Source organism: Vicia villosa, linkage group LG1 (assembly GCF_029867415.1).
Source record: "Vicia villosa cultivar HV-30 ecotype Madison, WI linkage group LG1, Vvil1.0, whole genome shotgun sequence".
In the NCBI taxonomy this organism is placed as follows: Eukaryota; Viridiplantae; Streptophyta; class Magnoliopsida; order Fabales; family Fabaceae; genus Vicia; species Vicia villosa.
The window spans coordinates 101,497,623-101,510,783 of record NC_081180.1 but is presented as its reverse complement, the minus strand read 5'-3'; the positions used below and the strand labels follow the sequence as shown (position 1 = coordinate 101,510,783).

The following is a 13,161-nucleotide window of genomic DNA, read 5'->3' as shown; positions in this document are numbered from 1 at the left end:
GCATTTGTAATGCTGTAATTCAAATGCTGTAATTCTTTATAATGTTGTAGTCATTTAAAAAATAATTATTTTTATAATTTAAAAAAATTGTGACTGATAAATTATTACAAAATTAAAATTTTATTTAATTTTTATTCATTATTTATAATTTAATCTCTTTATTTCTTATTTATAACAATTTATATTTAAATAATTTTTTATTTATAATAATTCACTTTAATAATATTATAAATACATATTTTTCAAAATTAAATTAAAATAAAATAGGGATATTTATTACTTCGGATGTACATATCCGAAAATCTATTGAAACTGAAATATTGAGATTCTTCGGATATGTATATATAAAAGATATTTTGGAGTATTCAGGGATATTTTTCACTTATTGGTGTACAAAGAAATTCTCAAGACAAGGTAGCAGGTAAAAACAACTCGTGCACCACCAGTTTAGTCATATAGCCCAACATTCCAATCCGGAGATCCAGGAATAATTAAACAGGAATGCAACAAAGATTTTGAGTACTCCTTTGTTGTTTTGTGAAGTTTTTACTCACTATATGTCTATATATGCTAATTAATACACATAAATAAGTAATAAGATAGAGTCCAATTTTCATACAACAAAAAGTACAATTTTTTCTTCATAATATAACCTTAAAGGGTAACACGAACAAGTTAAACTCGCCAAAGCTTGATTTATTGAAGGCAGAGCAGCACTTATGAGAATTCAGACTTCAGAAACTACAAAATTTCTTACAACAAATACGATTCATTATAAAATACATCTATCTGTGCCTTTGCAGCATGGCACTCTAGAAACAATGTTGACAAAAAAGCAAAGAGAAAAACATAGTTTAACCTTTATGTATTAATACAAAGCACCCACAAACATACATATTTGCCAGAATATGAGATGCAGACCAAGAGCCGGGTCCTCTTAAGGAAATTTGAACTTTTCATCAAATCGAAGTAACTGTCGAGTAAACACTAGCCAGAATGAAGACTTTATCTGAGGCCAACTATTGACTTATGCACCCACTTCATTTTCAAAAGTGCACTTCTTCTGTTTCTAATTTGGCTGACATAGATTCTTGAAAATCAAGGTTCACGGGAAATAGATTACTTTGTGCATATTGGGCCATCAATTGGTCCACAAGTACCAAAGCTACCATAGCCTCTACCATGGGTACAGCTGCAAGCCCAGTCCAAATAAAAATTTAAGAAATTTTCTTTTCTAGTGATGAAAAGGCAAAACTTGAAATTTAATAAAGACAGCACTTCAAAAAAGGTTGAGATACTAACCTCTCGGGACAACACAAGGATCATGACGACCACGGGCTATGAGATCTGTTTCTTTCTTATCCCGAGTCACTGTAGATTGCTTCTTCTGCACATGTATAACATTATGTTCAAATCATATCAAATAGCAAAAAGTCATCATCATGTGCAACAAAACATGCCAAGGAACTGGAGGTAGTAGAAGAACGCAAACAAAAGGCTCCCTCAGTTGCTACCCCAAAAATAGAGCATATCTATGAAGAATAAATCATACATCATGTACGCTAATCAGATGACGTTTACTATTCATAACTATGCAATTGTCTCATTCAAATAGAGAAAATGGAAATCAAAGTAGCAGCTTCAGTAGTTGTGTTTTGGTAAACACGCCTTACTTCAAGGGTGAAAAAGGTGAAAGGGTGGGCGCAATTTTTTTAATGCAATGATGTATTTATTAATATTGATAGATGATTACAAATAGATAGGAAGGTTTGTTTCCCCATAGAACCAAAATAATTCTTGCAATTAGAGGATTTATGTAGCAAAGGGAAAGTTAGGTATCATAAAACAGTGTATGATTTTTCAGTTATCCATCAAGCTTTATCTTAACAATCCAATTTAGAAGTTGAGAGCTTGGCTCATTTCATTTACTCCCCTGGCACTGGTTTTTGCTATGATCTATGATGTATGATGTGTGTGTGTGTGTGAGAGAGAATGTTGGACTTACCGTAATAGTTGATGTCGGCTTGAAAGCTACTCTCATGTTAATTATTTCTCCATTGGAAATTCCACCCTAATTTTTAATATAAACAATACGATTAAAAAAAAGTGCATGAATGTCATACAGCATATATAGAAACAACTAATTTGCTATTGAACAGAATAAATACCTGTATCCCACCAGAGCGGTTTGTTCTTGTCCTCACATTTCCATTTTGATCTATATAGAACTCATCATTGTGTTCACTTCCAGTCAAAAACGTACCTATTATGATTTCACTAAGCCATCAGAAGATACACCAGACACAAGTGATCAAAGAAAATTATATTGTTCAATTATCCATGTATAAGACAAAGTACTCATGCATAAGCAAGATTCAATACCTGCAAACCCACTACCAAATTGAAAACCCTTAGTTGCAGGCAATGACATAGCAGCTTTGGCCAGCTCAGCTTCAAGTTTGTCAAATACTGGCGAACCAAGACCCTGAGAAATAATAAAGTTAGTTTCTATTATAATTGAAAAACAAAATTAAAAATTTGAACACAAGCATAATTTAAAGTACTTGAATGTAAAACAATGTAATGATCAGATGTGTATATAAGATATAAGGCATTCCAGTAGGCAAACAAAGGGAGATACAAAGCTGCAAATCAACACGGGTTGTTTCAAAGCAGTGTTGTTTTCTTCCTTTTTCTCACATTCTTATTATTAAAATATCAAATAGCACAATCATATCTCAAATAGCAATCTAATATTGATAGGCTGCGAACTTAATATTTCTAGGGGTATACTGATGATTGATGAGTACAGCAAATACCTGGAAGGTGACCTTCCAAACTCATGAAATCACAGATAACTAAAGAGCACAGCTTCTGAGTTTATTTAATTTCCACTGATTTTTCTATAATTACCACAAGAATCTATATGACATATATTTACTAAATTTATTTCTGGATCAATCATATGATGCAATATTCCAGTCAGGAGCCAGAGCTGAAAGATATTCTGAGGAAAATATATATAAATACATATATTAAAAAATATGTAGAGTCTTTTGCAATTTTTGGTTTACAAATTTTGTTCTTTCAATCTGATTCATTACAGTGTCGCCGTTATGTTTCCATTGAAATGCTGCAAGCCAAATATATTCTCATAAAACCCTTTTAGAAGTTAATTTCTACACTAAACCCTATTATTTTGCAGATGTTTTTTTTACTTGACAGAAAAGTGGAAAGACTTACGCGTGGACAGTTCCTCACAATGCATGTTACAACACCACCAACAGAATCACCTTTCACCCGGACAGCATCAATAGCAGCTATCATCTTCTCTGCGTATTCAGGGTCTGGACATCTAACAATGTTACTCTCAATCTGGACAAATTTCAAAACATAGTGGCGAACCAGGAATTTGGCTTCAGAGATGCAAGAACAAAATATCATAATATCACCAGCAAGTATTATTAATACAAGTCATAACAAATAATGAGCCAATTCGTCAAAATACACGAGAAAGTATATGACAATTAAACTCATTCAATATTCTAGCTATATGAATTACCCACTTTTTGATATGAGAATGAAATTTTATCCATTTTATATCAAAGGTCCCATTACAGTTCAATCAATACTTTCATCATAAGTAAAAAATAAATATGTGAAAACTGTCTCCCTTTGAGATGTTTATTTAGGCACTAATTATCTGTATTTTGTATAAATTGTTATATCAAATCAAGAAACCAGTTGACGCTAATATGCACATTTACCGATTGGGATGGTAAAAAATCCATCGCCCATTTTCTTAAGGGTAATGCTAATTTGTGCCCCAAGGGCACATGTTTAGAAATCTACAAATGGAATGTTTGTGTTGGATATAGAAACTTTGTGTTTGAAAATTGTGTATTGATTTGATTAAAAGTTCATAGTTAATTTATTTATTTACTTTTTCAACACAATCACTCCATTTATAGATTTCTAAACATGTGCCCTTGGGGCACAAGTTAGCATTACCCTTTTCTTAATAATGTAAAAGTCATTTTCTTGGTAATACTCATCAGTCATGTACAAATTACATTAAGTCTCAGTTTAAGATCGCAATTAGATTTCTTCCTCCATGAGTCACTTTTGTCTATGGACTATGATAGGACCCTGAGTTTGGGCCTTAGACCAATAAGTGTTAGTAAGAACATTCCCTAAATTTTACGAAATTTCTGTTAAAAGAGAGAGAGAGAGAGGGAAGGGAAGTTGAGAGATACTCAGAAAGTTTGTTGGTAAATAGTTAGGAGAGATTTCTCTTTGGTTTCGGAGTTCATAGAATTCTGGTTTACATTTTCTTTTTCTGTTTTCCACTATTGTAAGGGCTGTGAAGCTCCATTTTCAGTAAATAATAAATACAGTTTCAGTAGTATAAATTCTGGTTTCTATCATCAGTCTCTTTGGCAAAATCCGTTTTAGACTTTTAGCTTTTATAATTATGTGTTATATTATATAGAATATATATTCTATATGTGAACTGAAATTTTTCTTTTCAATTTGATAATCTAGAGTGAATTTATTTTAAATGTGAAAAATAAAAGTTAATTAAATATGGACAATTTAGTCATTTCATACATGAATGTCAAAATTTCTTCCGACAAAATCAATAGTTTTAACTTTTATGCGTGATTTGAAAATGCATTCCAAGAAATGGAATTATAAGTAGTCTTTCTAGTTAGTGATAAGCAGGCTTGACAAAAATATTTGCTACTTAGTAGCATCCGAATATCCATAAAAAAGGATATAAAAATAAAACAGATAGCCAGCTTGGTGTTTATAATACATGACAGCACAAAATCTAATGCAAACAATTTTACAAAAGGTACATTCTAGCATATATAAATATGAAAATAACAATTATATTTATACCTGATCAAGTGTCAGTGCATCGTTATCAATTAAGTCCTCAGGAAGAATAATCTTGTGAACTTGAGAGACATAGGCAAGAATCTGAAAATCCAAGAAATTAGCTAAGGATACTTCTGAAGGAATTAGCAAATAAAGCACATATATCTACATCATATTACATAAGATCAATATCGTTAGGAGGATGCCCATTTTACATTTCGGACCTTGTTATTTTGTTTTGGTACCTACACTAACTATTTTTTGGTGAGTCTCTGGAATACTCACTTTTTTTCCGAGTCCCTATCTGTTGCGAACCAGAAAATGAATCACTCAGACAAAATGCAAAATATAAAAAACAGAAATGATCAAGAGATTGTGTATTATTGATGAATAGTGAAGGAATTGCAGATAGGGACAGTACCCCAAATCTGCCACAGAACTAGGCTCCTATAGGAAGCTACTCAAACTAGTTTCTCAATTCTTAAAATACCCCTCAATCCACACTCAACTCCAGATAATCAGGAAACAGATAAAAGTCTCAACCTTTTACTGCCATGTCACTAATACTCACTTAATACTAGAAGTTCCCACCTCACCGTTTCTAGAATATACGTACCAAATCCTAAGCCTACTATTGCCTTGATGGACTAATTGCTCATTTGAGTTTCCTTCCTTAGTAACAGGCCTAACAATATCATACAATCACAAATTTTGCGTAAAATAAATATTACAGGGACTAAAACAAACCCCAAAAAAGTATATATAGGGACTGAAACAAAACAAACATCGACTGAAGTGAAAAAGGTAAATATTATAGGGACCATTTCAGCCAAAAAAAAAATTACAGGAACTAAAACAAGATAACCTTTATATTACACAGAGGGCGAAAAAAAATCCTAATTTTTCATATGTATATCCTATACACCGTGTTTCCAATATTAGGGACCTTGGTGGAATAATGAATTCAGAAACTACAAGATGTTCAACTTGAGGACAAGGTGAATGATTTTCATTAGGTGGGTGAGGTGTTTGTTAGGACATTTCGATAGAGGATTTATCAAGTAGTTAGTTGGTTTGGTTGGACAGAGATAACTGTAACAATTGAGGTATTTTGCCCATAAATAAGAGATAAGTCGAGAGGGAGTGGCATGATGCCAGTTGATAGGAAATATGAGTCTTTGGGCAAGGAGGATGCATTCCCTCAGTTTTGTATTGTTCTTTCAAGGGATTTCCCAATACCAATTTTCTATTGGACGGTCAAAAAAGCCTGACACACTCCTAATATGATAAATATTCTTAGTTTATTAAAAAATTGAAGAAATATTAGCTAAACTTGTGAGACTAGTAACACACCTCAGTTCCAGCAAACTTTTTAAGGATTTTCTTAGCAACAGCGCCAGAAGCAACCCTTCCAATGGTTTCTCTAGCAGAAGATCTACCACCACCCTAAATATAGGAGTTAAGACATATGAGCTTAATACATATCTCATTGAATGAAAATACCTCTTATTACATTGTAAAGGTCAATACCTGAACTGATCTGACACCATACTTCATGTCATAGGTTGCATCTGCATGGGAAGGCCTATAAGCTAATGACATCTCGCTATAATCCTGAAAGAAAAAAACAGCCGAAAGTACAAAAATTTAACCGCCCCATAAATCAAGGACATGAATGCTTATCTTTAATGAATATTTCTGGACATGAAACAACACTCACATTTCCTCTTTGATCAGTATTAGGCACAAATACATGGATTGGAGTTCCTGTAGTAACTCCTGCAATTAATAAATTACAGATTAAGAACTTTTGTCAAGAAACTTGCAACTTCCCAGATAATAGTAGTAGGAAGAAATACTGACCATCTGAAACTCCTGAAAATATTTTACATGTATCAGTCTCCTTTCTAGGAGTTGTAATTCGGCTCTGACCTGGCCTCCTATACACAAGAACTTGCACTATTATTTTTTAAAGTCGTGCTGTGCCAGAAGCAATCATGGCCTATCAGCTATTATTCATAAATGTCACATTCTTTTACTAGCAGTTCAGAATGCATTTCAATAACATCCATCTTATACAATACTCCTATGTAGCCTCCAAAAGCCATTTTACAGAGCAAGTACAGTGAAATAATTTTGAAGCCAATTTACCTTCTGTCAAGATCCTCTTGCATGTCAGCTTCAGAAAGAGGGATGCGAGGAGGACATCCATCAATGACACAACCAACACCTCCTCCATGAGATTCTCCATATGTCGTAACCCGAAAGTGGTTCCCGTAGGTGCTCCCAGCTGCCACAATCTCTGTAATAAATCAATGGTGTCAAAAACTTAAATGCCCAGCCATCGCAGTACCATTATATTAGACTTCCTAAGATGCACCCAGCGTGAGAAGTAGTAGTGCAACTACTTCCTTTAATTCATTGTGTTTAACATAGTTTCAAAGCAAACATACTTGAATTTTAAGTTGAAAAAATAAAGATGGAAAAATCACTTAACTGAACTATCTATATCATTTTCAATTCTCACTGGTTATTTTATTTCCAGACTCTTCCTACATCAGCTAGTGAGATTAAAATTTGAAATGGGCAAAAAAATTACGCCTGAAGGCAGTTCAAGGAAAGTTAGCACTATCAGCCATTCCTAAAGGGGATCATGTTTGGATTGACTTATTTGAGTTTATCAATTGTGTATGTTTAGTTTTGCGGTGAGGAGAATTGATTCATAGTGAATTGATTTTACAGAATTGATTCAGGTTAAAAATGAGTTGGATGTAAAGTGGTTTATTTTGGATACATTTATGTAAAAGTGAGTTGAACAACAAATTTCAGTGTTTTAACCTCAAAAACTACAAATTATAACTTCAAGTAGAATCAATTTTGGAGGCACAATCAATTCTACTTTAGAAGAACCAAACACCTCAAAATCATTCCAGAATCAATTCTACACCTCTAAAATTATTCTTGGCTCTTCCAAAAGCTAAACCAAACATACACTAACCTAAGTTTTATGACACTATTTGGGTGACTATATCAATACAGCTTATAACATTTTTCATACACTTTTTGAACTTACTAAGAAAACAACTTATATCATATAAAAAAATAATTTGAATTTATGTTATCTTTTGTTATAAAAATGGTTTATGTGAGCTTATTCATAAGTGCTTATTTTGATAAGTACTTGAGCTATAATCTACAAATAAGCTGCTTATCCAAACAAACTCTTAATAACATTGAAATTGAAATCCAATTACACATAACCTAATACATGCAATGCAATTTCAAAAATTCTTACATGATATGAACTCCATATCCATAATCTAATTCTAGTACCGAAAATTTCAGGTCGCGAAAGTACTCAATCAAAGGAGCAGGAAATTCAACTAACAATTCTCGAATGAAAAAAAAAACAGAGAGAGAGAGGGAACTAACGGAGTTTCTTTGGGAAGCGAGGACGGAGGTAAACGGTGGAGAGAGATCGGAGATCGGAATTCGGAGAACCGAATGCGGTGAAGGAGTCGGTTCTGGTAACGGTGAGGAAGGGTTTGGTGGAGAGAGAAGAAGCCATGATGGGAATTGGGAATGGAAAAGAGAATGATGAATTGAGGAAAATGAAATAGTCTTTGTTTCAGGTTTGGTGGGTGTTGGTGTTGAGTTCACAAAAGTTGAATTGGTTGGTGGCAAAGGGGAATTGTGAAATGGTAGTGTTTTAAGTTGTCAATTGTCACTACCTACCCACTATTTTTTAAATGTGGGTTTGGGAAGTTGGTGAGTTAGGAATGTGGAGATGGATAATTCTTTGTATCTTGTTGGATTCACTGAATATTACAAATTCACTTAATCATGTATTTAATCCGATAACCAAAATTAGATATATTTTTAAAACAATTTTAAAAAATGCTTCTTCTTTTTTTAATTCAATGTATTGTAGTTAAAATCATAAATAAATACATGATGAATACAATGTGGTTTTTTTTGGTTCAAATAGCATAATTTTAAAATGGTGTGGAAAAGGAATTGGTATTAATATATTTAATTCATTTACTTTTTTTAATAATTGTTTTATATAGAATAATAAAAATAAATAAATACATATTCATTCATATATTTTTAATATTTAAAATATTATAATTATAAATTCAATTTGGAAATTTATGTAAATTCTTTTATTCCTTTCGAATACAAATTTTTTTTCAAATAAATGAAACTTTTGATTATAAAATAAAAAATAAAATAAACGTCAAATTCTCTGAATTCAAATTATTCAATCATTTTTATTTCATTCTTCTTATTTTAAAATCATCTTCTCATATTCAAAATTTTCAACAAAAGATAATAGCTTGATAATTTTTTTAAATGGTTATTTATGAATTGAGTCAACTACATTTTTTTTAACATAAGCCAAAAGGTAATTTCATTATAATATAATGCACGAGATGTAGTATGTTACAACCAGAATTAGAAAACAATAGACTATAAAGTATAAACACACAGGCTGCATAATAACAGTAGCAAGCAACCTACAAATATAATAGATACAGTTTTATTGGGCCTTCGACAAACCCGGAACAGTTGTCTCCCGAGTCCTTGATATCGGTAATATAGGGAGGAATGTTGTGTTAGAACAAAATTGTGTTAGAACAAGATAGAAGGAAAGCAACAACTAATTGCTCTTGAAGTAAAGGAATTTCAAATGGCTCTTCAACGGCATTAACCAGATCAGAAAGCTTTCCAACGTCTCTGATGACGCTTCTCTAAAATACTACGTGCGCATGAAATCTTCTTCAACAACTTTTTTATGTTCCTCAATTTAAGGAGTTGAAGATTTGAAGAAAAATACAACATTGCGTCTTGACAACTAAAGAGTTGTTACTCTATCAATACAATAGCTCAATTTTAGGATTTCTCAACTCTTGTATATTCTAAAAATTCTTAAGTCTTGGAGTTTTTTTGTGTCGTATTATTGTTTATACCTCTGATTGTAAATCAAGGTAATATTTCAATAATGTTTCTTACTAAGTCAGATTGTAAAAAGTCTCTTTCTTGTGAGCTTGAGCATTAGAGGTCTCTTACTTGTGTGCTTGAGCATTATAAGTCTCTTACTTGAAGGTTTGAGCATTTAAAGTCTCTTGCTTGTGTGCTTGAGCATTGGAAGTCTCTTACTTGTGTGCTTGAGCATTTGTAATCAGATTTGGTTATTAGTGAAAATCCCTTGGAAGTGCAGGGGGACTACACTACTCCTGATTTGTGAGAGGAGCCATGATATATCATTTGTATCTCTCTTTATCTCTTATCTAACTCTGAACTATTTTTATCCGCTGCTAATCACTTAACTCTAATTCAGATTCTTGACCTTGTGTTCAAAATCTGATAAGAAATTTTTGTAAAGAAAGAAAAAGTTAACACAATTCAACCATCATTCTTGTATTTTTCTCACCTTCATTTGGCATCAGAGCTACTGGTTTGTGCTCTAACACTTAACAGTGGTACACAAAAGATCTTGAGAGAAAAACATGGGTACAGGTGAATCTGGTGATAGTGGTATCCATAATGTTAATCATGATTTATATTACTTCTGAAAAGAATAACTATATTTTTAAACCTCTTACCTTCAGTGGATATTCAACAAAGTTTGAATGGTGGAAAAGTAAAATACAGACTCGCATCATAGGTGTTGATGATGAGTTATGGGATATTCTTGAAGATAGCATTGATATTCAAGTAGATGGAATAGGCATGGTGGCTGACAGAAAAAGTCTCCTGCCTACTCAGAAAAAGATGTATAAAAAACATCATAGAGTACGAGGAATTTTGGTAGATGCTCTACCTCATTATGAGTACCTCAAGATTCTCAACAAATTTACTGCTAAAAATATATTTGAATCGCTTTGTGCTACTTAATAAAGCAATCAACAAGTAAATGAGGTAAAGGCTAACCTTTTAGTCCAACAATATGAATTTGTCAAAATGAAGGAAGATGAGAATATTGAAACCATGTTCTCAAGGTAATTTCAAATTTTTGTTTATAGACTTTAGGTTCTGAACAAGATTTATACTACTGTTGATCATGTCAAGAAGATTCATATGATTCTTGAAAGTATGATAAGCAATTTTCAAAGTCATGAGTTGGAACTTAATAGAGATGAATATGAAAAGAAACTCAAGTTTCTTGCCTTGAGATCTGTTAGTCAAAATGCCAAATCTCCTCAAGTCTGGGATTTTGAAGAAGCTCCTTCTGCAAGAGGTTCTAAAAAAGGCTCTGATGATGAAGAAATGGCTTTCTTTTTCAAGAGATTTTAGTATCTAGCCAAGAAGAACAGTAAACCCTCGGGAAAAAGCAGTGGCTTCAAAGGATATAGTTCCAGAAGTAAAAAAGGTGGCTAGAAAGGGTGCTTCAAATGCAAGAAGCCTGGTCATTTCATTGATGACTGTCCAGAGTTGCCGAAAAAAAGGTCAAAGAAAGGAAACTATCAGAAGGACAACTTCAGAAACAAAGTTAAGAAGAGTCTCATGGCAACATGGGATGAACTTGACATTGAAGGAGAATCTGACAAGGACGAAGATGAAGCTAATCTAGCTTTAATGGCTTCAACATTGTCTAACACATAATCTAACTCGGAATCTTGTTCAGATTCTAAAGAAGATGATTTGTTTTCTAAACTTTCTCATTCTGGTTTAATTACTTTAATTTAAGACCTTATGGGGCAATGTCAAGAAAAAGCCAGACACATGAAAATTTTGAAAAAACGCTTTGATTTAAAAATAAATGAATTGAAATCTCTTAAAATCATATATTATGAGTTGGAAAGAAGTCAAAGGGAAAAGGTGTCTGATAAACCTCCAAATAAGCAAGAGCTTGCTCTTTAGAAGTTCATAACATGTTGATTTAACAGGACAAAACTTGCTCCATGATTTATGGTGTTAGCAGGAATAGAGGAAAAGGCATTGATTATTCATAAAAAATTGATAATCCAAGGATGGTAACCTTGAATAAACCAATGGAATCTTCTTACTCTACTGAAAAATGTTATATTCTTCATTTTGTGCTAGATGTTGATAAGGCAAAAGTTCTAAACCATCCAGAACCAAAAGCTGAATAGTCTAAAGTTTTGAACAACTCAAAAGAGTCAGAACCTAGAACTTTAAAGGTTCTAAAGAAACCAGAACCAAGGACTCAAAAGTCAAAGGTTCTTAATAGACTTGAACCAAGGGCTTAGAAGTCAAAGGTTCTGAATAAGCCAGAGCCTAAGACATCATAGTCTAAAGTTTTGAAAGGGTTACAACCCAAGCTAAGGTTAATTCAAGACCCAAAACTTTTAAACTCAATGCTTGAATGACCCCCAAGCCTCTTTTCACAAAAGTTAAGGTACAAAGTCGGAAGAAGTCTTTCAGGACTAATCCTAAAGGATCCATAAGATTATGGGTACCTAAATCTTAAGTTATATTTGCAACATATATGCTACAAGGAAAAAGCAAAACAACAGTCATGGTAACTGGACAATGGCTACTCACAATATATAACAAGAGAATGGCATGTTTATCAAACCTTAACTCTGAAAGAGGAAAGAACTACGGGGTTTGGAAGAAACCATAATTGAAGAATCATTGGTACAAAAATTCATGTGTCTGAAGACACTTCAGAAGCTGGTGGTTTAGAAGCCATAAGATATTTAGAGGTAGTTGGTTCAGAAGTTAATCCAACTTCAGTATATGGTGATTTAAAAGCTATTAACCACTTTAGAAGAATAATATTATAACAAAACGAGTGTTCAGAGTCTAATGTTAATTAGAAGTAGTTTTGTTTAAAGACCCCGAGTGATCTTTTGATGAGTAGTCGTTTCTAAAGCACTTCAGTCTCTGATAAATCTGATGACCTGTCCTTTAACTATTTTAGTCTCTGATGAATCTGGTGACATATCTCTGAAGCACATGTGTGGTAAATCTCTTAAACTTCTTTTAACATTTATCCACTTATTTACCTTGTTTTATGAAAGGTCTTTTAACACGTGTTTTAGCTAATTGATTTTAACTGTTGGGTAAAAACCTTCAGATAATGATGAGTTATCTTAAATTGTGTGCTTCCCATCTCCTTAGTCATTAAGTTTTGTTTGAATAAAAAAATTATTTTTTACTCATAACACTTAATAGATCGAGACTCACACACTTTTCTCACTTCACTACCCACACATTTGTTCTCAAGCTCTCTCATAAAAACAACCACTTTTTTAAAATACCTTTTTAGAAACTCTAAACTCCATTGCAACGGCTTCATCACCA

General features: G+C 32.7%; 1 protein-coding gene across 1 annotated transcript; it reads right to left on the bottom strand.

The window, feature by feature from the left end:
• Window positions 1-675: 675 nt before the first annotated feature.
• Window positions 676-8,632, bottom strand: LOC131643730 (chorismate synthase, chloroplastic-like). The gene is made up of 13 exons (XM_058914033.1): window positions 8,317-8,632; window positions 7,036-7,186; window positions 6,748-6,824; window positions 6,605-6,663; window positions 6,415-6,498; window positions 6,238-6,330; window positions 4,906-4,986; window positions 3,244-3,375; window positions 2,383-2,485; window positions 2,169-2,263; window positions 2,006-2,071; window positions 1,303-1,387; window positions 676-1,192 (listed from the first exon to the last, which is right to left on the bottom strand). The coding sequence occupies exons 1-13, from the start codon at window positions 8,450-8,452 to the stop codon at window positions 1,047-1,049; spliced, it is 1,308 nt and encodes a 435-aa protein (XP_058770016.1). The 5' UTR covers window positions 8,453-8,632; the 3' UTR covers window positions 676-1,046.
• Window positions 8,633-13,161: the final 4,529 nt, after the last annotated feature.

Excerpts from the sequence above, each read along its gene's own strand:
- LOC131643730 (XM_058914033.1), bottom strand. The coding sequence starts at position 8,452 with ATGGCTTCTTCTCTCTCCACCAAACCCTTCCTCACCGTTACCAGAACC. Across the intron at positions 6,499-6,604 it reads ATACTGATCAAAGAGGAAAT|GATTATAGCGAGATGTCATT; the intron begins GTGAGTGTTGTT and ends TTTTTCTTTCAG. Across the intron at positions 3,376-4,905 it reads ATGCACTGACACTTGATCAG|ATTGAGAGTAACATTGTTAG; the intron begins GTATAAATATAA and ends AAATTTGTCCAG.